Here is a 12,649-nt window from a genome sequence, read left to right as displayed (position 1 = left end):
ATTGAATTTGGCTTTGACTAGGACCAGCAGAGGCCCCGAGAAAGAGCCAAGACCAGAGCCAAAGCCTCACTGACCAGGTCTGTTAGTCCTGGTCCAGCACAACAGGCGTAATGAGGAACACATGGTCTGACAACCCAGAGCCAAGTCAGATCTTGGGTCTGTATGTGAGACACAGCGACACAGAAATATACTCTAATTAAAACTTTTAAATGCACTGCTCTGGTAACAGAACTTTGTACACACTCAAAGCATAAGCATCGGTATAATTGAGACTCTTGCCTCTGTATTCTGTCTTCTACTGCCATCTAGTGGTTACCTTTAAATAAAGATTTATTTGCTCTGTAGCATAACCTGTTGACCATCACAAAGTATATCTTCACCTGTCATACAGAGAGTAGATAGCTTTTGTTATATATGTCTGTGTGTGTATGTGTGTATGATTTAATAAATGTTGATTGTCATTATGTTTCATTCTGAGCTATTTGTATATTCAGCATTGGCAAACAAGAACACTGGTGAGTTGATTCTTGGCTTCTGTGTATAGGCTACTAGATATTTACAACATGTATTTTACAGCAAAATATGGCACCTCTACTTAATGGCATAGATGATCTCAACCATGTTACCAAAGGATATACTAGGGTATAAGGCTTATCATCTGATAATGAATATGAAACACACATAACGAAACACTATCCTTACACTAACTTCTCTCCAGCTACCACCAGAGGGCAGTGTACCCCTGTTGCCTAAAAGGAGGGGGCAACCAGGTGAGTGTTTCTCAAGGTCAGTATTACAGATCACACACATAATAGGGTTGTCGAGATGTACAGCAAGATGGAGTAGAAGGCAACACTTCAGCAGAGGAGATGACAGAGAGGTTATGGAAAAGTCTGAAGAGGTGTGATATTGCAGTTCAAGAACGAGAAGAATGCATGCTAGTTTACTTCAAGTCGGTTTTACCAACTGTGTGAAGGACTGTGATTTCTCTTCTGTTTTAAGTGAATTACTCACTAACACATCCACCATACTGCTTACTTATAATTTGCCTTCCCAATTCCAATCACATCAGCTGAGACTGAGGATGCCGTTGGCGGTGGAAGAAAACATCACTATTAATAAGCCCCTCACCAGGCACACACACACACTCACACACACACATACTCTCTCACACACACACACAGCATACACTGTGTCAGGGAATGACAGAGAGAAGGGTTGGTCTGTCTTTAGCAGAGGCTGCAGTGGTTGCACCATTTGCTCACATGCTGGCAGATACACGCACACACACACACACACAGAGAGAGAGAGAGAGAAACCATCTCTGAACTCATCCACGAGAGAAGGATCTGAGCTGTGGAGGAGCTGAGTTAGCCGCACAGACACACATACACAGATAACCACACACACACACTGAACGCCTGAGCCCCCATTGGTCGGCGTCTCTCCACCCCACCGCGGGAGTCTCTGAGGGGTCTGCTGCAGTACTCTGCTCCAGGGGCCTGGAAACGCTGGAGTGAGCCATTTTTTTCCTTACTTCTATTTTTGGGCTGGATATTGGAGGTCCACAGCCTCCCTCATTTTCCACTGTTTCTTAACATACTGGTTCCCAGTGTAGGCTGTTTGCACAGCTTCAGTTCCTTCTCTGCAGACAGAAACAGCAGTAAGGCCTGTAGCTCAGACAGGCAATATGATACCACTGAGAATCTGTGCAATAAGCTAGTGAGGAAGGACGCATAAATCGTGCCTCCGCTGCAGGGCCCAGGGGCAGCAACCCAGTGCTCAGCCAGCCATGTAGACTCAGGCCACAGCTAAAAGAATTTGGAAAGGACCCTTCCTGCAGCCCATCCCCCCATACAAGAAGACATGATTTTACTAGTCTCCTCCCAAGCCAGCAAGGAATCCATGAGCACAGTTTTGTTGTTTTTAAGTCAAACACAATGGTCTTGTTTTACATTTCCTGCCTTTTGCTGTAGTGAAACTGATAGAAAGTGCTAATGTGTTGTCAATAACACTGTATCAAACAACAGATACAATTTTATTTGCATTACAGTGATGGTGAGAAAATGTAAAAAAAATAAAAAAAAAATCCTGGATTTTGACTCAGTATTTTAAGAGGACAATCCACTGAAATTTGTCTCACATCACACATCACAAAGGCTATTTAGAGCTCCCTCTGCACATCACAGGGGTGTTACACCTGAGGGATAAAACTGCAAAATAAGGCAGGGGATGTTGTGGGTTGTTTATTCTTCCATTAATTATTAAACACAGGTATGACTGCAGGTCATAAGCAGAGCTAAACAATGACATTGAAATGCGCATGGTGGAGTTGATGATGATAAACACAGCTACAGTAGTAGTACAGATTTTACAGGATTGGTGCTTGAAGGTACCTGGCAATGGCATGCACTTTTCAGTTAGGCCTAATATTTAGACAGACCATCAAAATTAAAAACAGGCTGTAATACAGAAAAGGGGAGCATGTTGTAGGTATGCAGGCAGTACCTGCAGCGGATCAATCATTCTCATCAGGGAGAGCTCTTCAACCCCAGTTCTGGAGTAAAACACAAGAGTATCTGCCCACATTCATAAAATAGAGGGAGGTCCCTAATTCCACAATAGCCTATAGGGCTTCAGATTCATGTAGGAACCTGTCAGAGGGAAGTAGCATGTTTATGAATGAACAAGCTGCTTCTCTGCCCGAGTTCAGTGTGTAGTCTGTTTAGCAAACGGGTGAATAGGGATTCCTGTGTGATGTGGAAACAGCCATCATTGCATTTTAATCACACTGTGTGCGTTTTTACGCATTTCCCACTTTTTTTTTTTTAAGGTGCATTTATAAAAGTCTTAATAAACTTTAAAACAAAAGGTACTTATGTGTAAGGAGGGCATTTACAGTTTGTGAGCTGTGTACAATGGCTATAAGAAAGTTTTCGTATTCCTCAACTATTAGGTGACACCGTTGATTGACAGTATATGGTTTTTGATGTTTGGATTTTACGCAGTGGTTTCTGTATCTCCGCGGCCTCAGAGATGGGTATCCGGCATATTGATAGTGGTGAATGCCAGCGGGCATTAGAACAGCAAGCGGCCATCTGCCAGCCTAGCGAACTAGCAACCCCACCAGCTGCAGTCGCAAAACGCCCTACAAAGCAGGACATGCATGCAGCTTCTGACGTCTGCGGCCACACTGCGCTACAAAGCCCAGAAAAACCAGGAGCGGAAACAATGAGAATCAAGCTTATAGACGCCGCATAGGTCCACGACCAGCAAGTTTTTGAGAAGAGGCTGCCGTTAAGTGCACATCAGTTCATTTCGGATGACCGGTTTGTGCGATTATTTTTCCACAGTGAAAAAATATACATAAAAAGACTCATGCAGGGGCACTTTAATACCCCGACATGGCGACGGCAAGAAAAGGGAGAGAGCTTTTTACTATTTTGGAAACTAGCGCGGACACAGAAAGTAGCACCGTGTGCGACAGTCAAGACTCTCCGCTTAATCTTTCAGCCGATGTGAAGTGGTTTGAAATACCGTACAGAAAGCCAGACTCGGACGAGGAAGACGAAGTGCGGGAGGAGGAGGAGGAGGACGGCGAGGGCGAGAATGGATTCACGAGCACAGCAGCAGCCGCGGCGGAGACTGCAGACGCGGCCAGCTTCATCGCAGGAGGAGGCTGCAACATAATTTTGGTCACTGGTAGTAATGGGATCAAGCACGACGAGGAGGAGTACGCAGAGGACTGTTATTATTCTACCTCCACTCACTGCTCTGATACCACCTCAAACGATTCGGATATTGATTTCTCCGATTTGGAGGAGGAGGAGCGCAGGAGTTTTTTCAGCTTTGAAGATGACTTGGACGAGGACTGCACTTCTCCAGACTTCTGGGGTGAACCTGACCAGGTAATTTCAATCGAACCATTCTCCGCTGTCAGCGGCCCGCAGCACTCGCTGGGGGATGATGCTGACACCCGTGACTATTTCCGGATACTCTTCCCAGATTCTCTTTTTGAACACATGGTAGAACAAACAAACAATTACGCCCTCTATCGGCAAAGGAGGAGTGGAAAATCAGACCCCCACTGGCACCCCACTGATGTCAGAGAGATGAAAGCTTATGTAGGTCTGAACATTCTTATGGGCATCAATCAGCTTCCAGACACCGGCATGTACTGGGCAAGTGACATTTTCATAGGCAATGCAGGCTTTAAAAAAACAATGACAGCCAGGCGCTTTGAAAAACTCACCCAGTATCTCCAGCTGTGTGACCGTGAGTCTGAGCCCGTGCGGGGGGAGCGTGGATACGATGGTCTCTTCAAAATCAGGCCTCTACTTGATGTGGTGGAGAACACCATGTGGGATGCATACATGCCCAACCGCTGTTTGACCATAGACAAGTGTGCCATTGTCATGAAAGGACGTTTCTCCCCCACCCAGTACATGCCCTCCAAGCCCCTGAGGAAGGGGCTGACAGTGTGGATGCTGTGTGACTCACGCTCAGGCTACTGCCACCGGGCCAAGATCTGCGTAGGCAAGCCCAGTGAAGACGAGGCAGTGGCCTCCCTGGGCTACAGGGTGGTGACCTCCCTGGTGCGTGGCCTGGAGGGTCAGTACCACCATCTCTTCATGGACAGCCTCTTCACCTCAGTGTCCCTCCTCCAGAGGCTGCTGAGGGATGGACTGTACGCCTGCGGGCCCACGCAGCCGGGGCGCAAAGGTTACCCAGAGGTCCTCCGCCCCCGAAACGTTGGAAAGCTGTCCCAGGGTGAATTCTACCAGTGTCAGCGTGGCAACCTGGTTGCTACAGTGACACGGGATGTCAAGATGGTTAGCTGCCTCTCTACCAATTCTGCTCCAGGGATTGTGGGTATCAATCCAGGCCGGCAGCAGCGTGAGACAGATGGAGAGGGGGAGAGCGACAGCATGGACAGCTCAGGTTTGTCTTTCGGTGTACCCCGACCTCTGCCCCTGCTGTTGTACCAGGAGAACATGAGGGGAGTGAACCTGTGTGACCAGCTGAGGGAGTGCTACCAGGTTGGCAGGCCGTGTAAGAAGTGGTGGCGCTACTTCCTGTGGTTCTACGTGAATCTGTGCATCGTCAACGCCTACATCATCCTGAGGGAGAGCCGAGGGGGCACCCCGCCGGCGGGCTTCAACGGCAAGCAGTTCACCCAGCGCCACTTCCGCGTGCGACTGGCACAGCAGCTGATCGGAGACTACCAAGGGGCAAGGGGCATGGAGAGGGCAGCGCGCAAGAGACACGCCGATTCACCCATAGAGTACGGACACCGCCTGGAGCGCATGTCAGAACGCTCTCGTCGCTGCAGGAACTGCACCAACAAGGGACTGCGACACGAAAGTGTGTTCGGCTGCAAGATATGCAATGTCCACCTATGCAGAGGAGGTTGCTTCTCTGAGTTTCATAAATAAAATTTAAGTGTTTTTTTTGTTTGTTTGTTTGTTTGTTTGTTTTTATATCCTTTGTGTAATCAAACAACTTGTGTCAAGGGATTTTTACAGTAAAACAATTTGTAATTCCAAAGGTTACCACTACAAGTGCACAATATAGTCACACACTTTATGTAGAGCTAGTTTTAGGATAGAAGTATTACTGCACGTACATTAGAGAAAATAAACTGAGAAACTGTAGATTATTTGAATAAGTATAGAATGTTTTGGCAACTTGCCTTCTGTAACACTGACGGAACTGCCTTGTGTCACTTTTTTATACGTTTAAAATATGTTAAGGATTTTATATGAAAAAGAAGAAATCAAACTTTTCTGCACTTACAATAGATCAGAAAATGTTTACTATGGGAAGTTTATCTCTCTCCTTTTCCAAAATAAAAACTTCATTATGATGAACTTAACCGAATCACCTCTTTCTTTTTATGTGGTATTAAAACAACATCAACATGGTTAATATTTAACAGGAAAAACAACGTTAACGCATTAACTGAATTTACACTGGTTTAAAGTAGGTTCAGCTTTGGTTTCTCCTTTTCCTCCACACACATGAAAATCTGTGTTTCTGGGCCTTCAAAGGGACACAGCTTGGAGCAATTAGAGAGTAGAAAAAGCCCCTCAGTACTCTCCAGCCAACGGACCCAGTGATGCCATTTCTTTCTCCAACCGCACTACAGACACAGAGCCATCTGTGGCCCTATTACACAGAGTCCAAACCTAAAAAGTGGTACTTGTCACTGACATGATTGGAAAATGGAAGGAAGATGACAGAAACACACTTTTTGGTAGAAGAATCTTTGTGACTGATGGGTTAGAGTAAGCTCAAAGGGTGAGGATGTTTATTTGAGGGTGTGCTGATCCTGCTATCCCAAGAGAGGAGGACAATTTGAATGAAGAAATATTTGTGACTATTGTGAAACATACTGTTCCCATCAAAGCTTTTCTGTCCACTCTGCTTTCAGACTGGCAAGCTAAAGTCTGTATGTGGGCAGAGATAGGCGGCTTCAGCAGGTCAGACTAGCCGTCTCCTGTGTCTCCTTCTGAGGTCTCTCGCCTTCCTCTCTCTCCCTCTCTTTTAGCATACTGTCTGTCTATCTCCCTCTCTCCCTCTCTCTCTCTCTCCTCAGGCTCTGCTGTGCCATCCTACACATTCACACACACACACACAGACACACACACACACACACACACGCACCCTCCCTTCCCCTTCACTCCACTCCCTCACTCTCCCTCAGCCGTTCCCCAGCTGGGAGAGGGTTAGTCAACTGGACGCCCATCCCGCTGATCTGCGGGAGCCCCGTGGGGAGTTACCATGGCAACCGTGGCCGATGAAGACAGGGAGTCGCCAGCAGGCCCGCATGGTTGTCATGGTACTGGCTCTGGCTATGGAGGTGGGGGGTGCCAGAGGCCACACCTCCCTACTCCAAAACCAGGCAAGGCTGTGGTGTGTGTGTGTGTGTAGGGAGCTGGCTGGCTGACAGCCTGCACACTGTACACGGAGCCAGACTGGTTACCAGGCAGGCTCTGCTACGGCACAGCCAAGGCCATGACAGCAGCCAAGAATGAACCAAACTGCTGCTCTGGAGACGTCTTCATGCAGGTGTAGGATTCAGGGATTAAAGGAATCTGTCACACCGTGTTCTGCATCATACCAAACCACACTCAACATTTCTATTCTGTTCTATTAAAGACATGAGACACACTGCTGCTTTGCAGATATCTTCATGCAGATGTAGAGGCATGGATTAGCTAAATCTGTACTGGGTACTGCGCTACATAAAACCACACTGCAAATTTATTTTCCGTTCTGTTCAATCACATAACATTCAGACAAGTATTTTCCATGTGTCCAACATTTTCTGAGTTGTGTCAGGAGCTGTCAGTCCTCTTTTACCCAAACAGTGATCATACTGCCAAAGTTATTGCAGTTACTTACAGTAATTTATATATTAAAAGCTGTTCAAGTCATTTTTGACATGTTATTTCAATTACATTTGATGTTTCCACTTAAATATTGATACATTCTCTAATAGACTTAAATGATACATGATGACAAGTCAATTGTGAGCTGAAATATGACTTTAATTTTCAATTCCCAGAATATCAGTGCAGGGGCCTTGTACAGCAGGCCAGTGGAATCTGAAGCCTTTGTTGGTCACTCTTGTGCTTTTGTATTATTAATGGTGAGAGTAGAACATTGCTGGTTTTCTTCTCTGTTTTGTGGGATGAACATGAAATCATCAGGATCTGTTTGTGCTGAGTCAGAACCAAACACTGTTCTCTCTCTCTCTCTCTCTCTCTTTCTCTCTCTCTCTCTCTCTCTGGATAGGTGGGTGTGCTGTATGTGGTGTCACAATAGCCAAATCTAATGTTTCCAGGATGGATCCTGACCATAAAATGCTCAGCTCTCAACATGTTTCCCCTCCTGGGCAGGGAAAGATCTCTGAGTCTGTCAAGAACATGGGCCTGGTTTCACTTAGGAACCGCTGGTTGGGCAACACATGTACTGTTCGAACCATGAATGTGCCTTTGTTCAATACTTTTCTCTGTTGCAAAATGAGTCCATGGACAAGGACGTTTCCGTAACGCTTAATTCTCAGCTCTCGCTGATTCATTGTTTGTCTCTCGGCTGTAGTGTGTGAATGTTCATTCTCGACAGTCATGATTGTGAGGAGACAATGAATGACTTCTCAAATGTTAACTGTTCATACCTGTTCACATCACCTATTGTCTCATAGAGAAGCAACCTTCCCTCACCTTAACAAGTTTATCTTATATTCATTTTATACAGCTTTTTATGGAGAGTAAATTTATTCAAATAACCAGTTTCCCAGTTTATGCTAGTTTGTTCACAACAGTTCACAAGGAAATATTGTGCTTTTACTCCACTACATTTGTCAGGTGTAGTTACTAAGTTTCAGATAAAGATTTTACATACAAACATAAAACATATTGTAAACTTATAAAAGAGAATTCATGGTCAAAGACTAACTAGCTTTTTGGATTGTGAACCTTTTCCAGAAAAACACACAAAAGCAACGTTGAGATGGGGCCTCTTGTCACGTTTAGATGACAGAAAGTTGTAAGCAGTTCCACAAAAGAGACATTTCCCCATGAAACTTCTCACATGGTTTCGTTTAAATAAGAGCCTTAGGCTCAAGGGTCTAAAATTTTCCAATATCTTACTAAAGAAGCAAAGATTAGAGAATATTCCAGAAAATTAAAACAGATTTGTGTTGCAGAACTTTGTTTTTTTCTTCTTTCCCACATCATTAATCATCTCATGAGTCTTTGGAGGACTAAACTACCTAACTGTATATAAAGAACTTAAAACAAGCTCCACCTCAAGATGCAACAGTAAAATGTATGCATTGATGCATAAGTATTAACAATCTAATGATGTAATATATATGATGATATGTCAATAACAGTATGTCAATAACAATATTTTCAGGAATTTGTACCTCTACTTGTGATACTTTAATTACCCTGTACTTTGATTTTAAAGGCAGGACTTTTACTTGTAATGGAGTAGTTTTACATTGTAGTATTAGTACTTTTACTTAAGTAAAGAATCTGAGTACTTGGATTTAAGTCCTTTCAAATGAACCTGACAGGCAACTAAGTGACATACATCTCCATCTAGTGGACACGAGAACAAACAGTGAGCAAATTCTCAAGAGCTTCAGTCAGTTTGAACTTCCCCAAGAAAACATCTGCTTAGTTAAATGCAGCTACACTGAACGGACGGATTTACTCTGAGTTGTTATTTTGAGTGCTGTCATACAGCATGTGCATCGCTGTCTCTTGGTCTAATGCATCCTTTTATCCAGGGAGCTTTCTAAACCAGATGGATCTCTTTGGTTTTTGCTGATGTGGTTTTGGTGAGCCCAACAGAATGACGAGAGGAAGTTTGATCTCTGAGTCTCTTGCCAGCGGGACATCAAGGGTGACCTGTAAACAAAAAAACAAAGCTTTTAATACTGTTTTTAGCTTATGCATGCCAAATACAGGGGAAATATGCATATATACTTAACTTTATATAAATTCCATAATAATTCAGTAAAAAATCATACAAATACTTCATTTTTAAATGAAAGAAAATCTCATTGAAATCAAAAGTTTAATTACTTTTGATTTCTGTCCCTCAGTCACTACACCAGTGTATACTGAAAGCATTGATTTTGAGCTGGTGGCAGTTATAGTAATATGACACTTTTCACTAAATGTCTCCACATAAAGTGTGTGGACAAGCCATAACGACTCTCCTCCTCCCTCTCTGTCTCCCTCTGTCTCACTGCGTCATACAGCCAGTGTGTGGTGCTATTGTCACAAAATGTCTTCCACAGAAATGTTTTGTAACACACTCTATCCCCAAGCCAAATGTATTTTTCATGGCATCAATGACATCTTAGAAAAAGGATTTTCTCTTTTGGCATCAATACTCATTGGTAGAACACTAAAATCAGGGGGTGCTACCATTTGCATTGTCTCACACAGTATTTAATCAAGATATGATTAAATAATGGAGTCGGGTGTGGACAAAACTGTGATAATAATCCCATTATACTGTATATGTGATCACAGCATTAGTACCTTGAGTCTGTACTCCAGCTTCATCATGCAGCAGTTGAAGAAGGTAGGGGGGGTCTGTGGAGGGATACTCATCACTTTGGTTATCGTTTGACTGGTCCCAGCTGGAACAGAGTCTCCCGTTCCAAACAGGATGTCATTTGAGTGCACTGTCCTCTTTGACTGAGCAACAAAGGTCTGCTTCTCACACAGGTAGAATCTGGGTGTTAATGTGCGCGTCGAGTCATTGAGAACTTCTACAGAGACTCCTATTGCCTCACCTGTTTTTAGGAGGAAAATAACATTCACGTTTCAGATAAGGCCACTTCACAGATATCAGTTCATTCTTTTTGAAAGCTGTTTACCTTGCTTCACTCCCATTCTTTCTGAGGTAACATTCATAGTCACTTTTCCAGAGCCAAAAAATGAAATCCTGGTCGCACATTGTTGCTCCTAAAGATATAATCTGTCAGTAAGCCAAGTCTCTGTACACCAGTTTGAACTGGCATCAGGTGGATAGTTGATTATTACAGTATTCTATTACAGTATTTTATAGCTCGTCATTAAAGTGCTATTACAAATTTAACTGGACACAAGTGGAAAACAGAAAGTAAAAGAAAAAACTCATTCAAGTTTAACAGAAGATCACTTCCGTACCTTAAGTCCGATTATTATCATTTCTGATTTGGAGGCAAAGGGGAACTCAGCCTTGGTCAGGAAAGGGAACTCAGTCTTGGTTTTGTGGACAAGCCAGATTGACTGAGTCAACTGTGCTCGCAAACTGTATGTAATCTTGCCCCATTTCCCCTCATAAGATGAGGGCATAACTCTGTAAGGAAATGATCCAAATAAATAAGAGAAATTATTTCAGTTCAGCAGCTGGTAAGGAGGTGTTTATGTTCAATATAAATTTCATATATAGGGTGAGGTTATTAGCACACGCACATATTGGGAATCTTAAAGGTGAATGGATACACATTTCTCCCAGGGCCGATGATTTCTGAACCTTTGAAAAAGAAACTTTTGTGTTAGTACATTTGTCATCATATCAGAAGCTTTGAGCCATTTTTTGGCACAAGAGAGAGAGACCATACTAACCATCTCCTTTGTTTTTATCCTGAAGAATAATATGTTCAAAATAAAAGTATTTCTTCTTGTCGCTGTGAACCACTGTGGTTAGTCCTTCTTGTTCATGCCATGTCACCTCGGCTTTTCCTTTGGCTCTGACCAGAAAACACTGCACTTTGGTTTCCTTGTTGGTCACCGCTATCACTCTCCCAGTGATAATATCCCCAGGTGAGAAGGTGCCTCGTTCATTGACCTTGTTGTACTCCACCGAGAGATGCTTTACAGTCATGATAAGATTTACATCAAATAACCTTCCCAAAGCTTGTGGAGTGACAGCCGCCTTTAGTGCAAAAAATTAACTGGAAGCCGTTTTTAATGGATCCACAGTGGGACCTTAAGTTGATGAACAAGGATGCTGGCAAGGCTTGCCTATGCACTGTAGCAGAACCTGTATCTGTGTCACACATGATCACGTGATTAAGAGCTGCAGGTGTCACTTTCACACAGGTAACTCTAGCCAGCAGCCTTGTAGGCTTAACTAGGCTAAATAAATTGAGATTGACAATGTGCACTGACTGGCCTATATGTGTGAAAATTAATTGGTATTCCTCAGTGAAGACAATTGAAAACTGTCAAAACCACAGTAGCCTACAGCACTGCATAATCAACATATCAATGACATTATATTTACAAAATCATAGCATTCCTTCTATCTTTGTCCACAGACAGTATTATATGTCGGTTACACAACATGCATTATAAAACAGAGTAGAAACATGAGATTTCTTCTGACTCAGATACTGTACAGTTAAAGAGGCTTTTGTAAGTTTTCACTACTGCCAGAGCATATGGTGGTGACTGTCAACAAGAGCCTCAGCCATCATTGTCTTGATAATACCAGAGGTTATAATACATCCTCGCTGTGCCTTCAGTGGATATTGGAGGCCGCAGTGAGTCACTATCGGAAAGTGACGTGATTCTCGGGGGGTTAGCTGGTCAGCTTGCTAACTTAAGTAAAAGAAAAGATGTAATACAGACAAGAGTTAACATTATTGTTGCTTTCAACCCCTTAAGACAGCTCTTGGTGAGTAAAGGAATGAAGTTTGATGCTAAACTCACAACATTTGTTCTAGACAGGTGAGTAAACAGCTGTTAATGCTAATGCTTAATGCTAACGCTGGCTATGTAGCAATAGCAAAACTTACAAGACGTTCCTTTAAAGTAAATTAGGAGAATGATATAGAACTTTCAAGTGGCAGGAATACAGTATTGATGATTCAGGCAAGCATCGAGCATCCTTGATGAGTAAACATTAAAGACACATACAGAAGCATTCAGAGCAAGTTTCCTTCCAGTACTGCTGTCCTGCACTATAGAGAATGCATTAAAGAATCACATCAGCTAGTTTTACTTCAGGAGTGGCAACTTCAAGAAAAGATGAAAGTCCAATGAATTACATTTTTCTTTAAGGGTGGCCTAGTGCTTAACAGACTCCGGGTCAGTACCCATTCCACAACCTTTTTGACCAGCCTTCTCAG

At 43.4% G+C, this 12,649-nt stretch overlaps 1 protein-coding gene across 1 annotated transcript; it reads right to left on the bottom strand.

Annotated features, from left to right (window-relative positions):
• Positions 1-8,930: 8,930 nt before the first annotated feature.
• Positions 8,931-11,461, bottom strand: LOC147818721 (arrestin domain-containing protein 3-like). The gene is made up of 6 exons (XM_087175871.1): positions 11,142-11,461; positions 10,989-11,049; positions 10,701-10,872; positions 10,409-10,496; positions 10,068-10,324; positions 8,931-9,425 (listed from the first exon to the last, which is right to left on the bottom strand). Exons 1-6 carry the CDS (start codon positions 11,398-11,400, stop codon positions 9,297-9,299), a joined length of 966 nt encoding a protein of 321 aa, XP_087031997.1. The 5' UTR covers positions 11,401-11,461; the 3' UTR covers positions 8,931-9,296.
• Positions 11,462-12,649: the final 1,188 nt, after the last annotated feature.

The sequence above is a fragment of the Seriola lalandi genome, unplaced genomic scaffold (genome assembly GCF_002814215.2).
Source record: "Seriola lalandi dorsalis isolate HSWRI2012SDOR001 ecotype SW California unplaced genomic scaffold, Sedor1 jcf7180002054517, whole genome shotgun sequence".
Classification (NCBI taxonomy): domain Eukaryota; kingdom Metazoa; phylum Chordata; class Actinopteri; order Carangiformes; family Carangidae; genus Seriola; species Seriola lalandi.
This window is presented reverse-complemented; position numbering and strand designations above follow the sequence as displayed.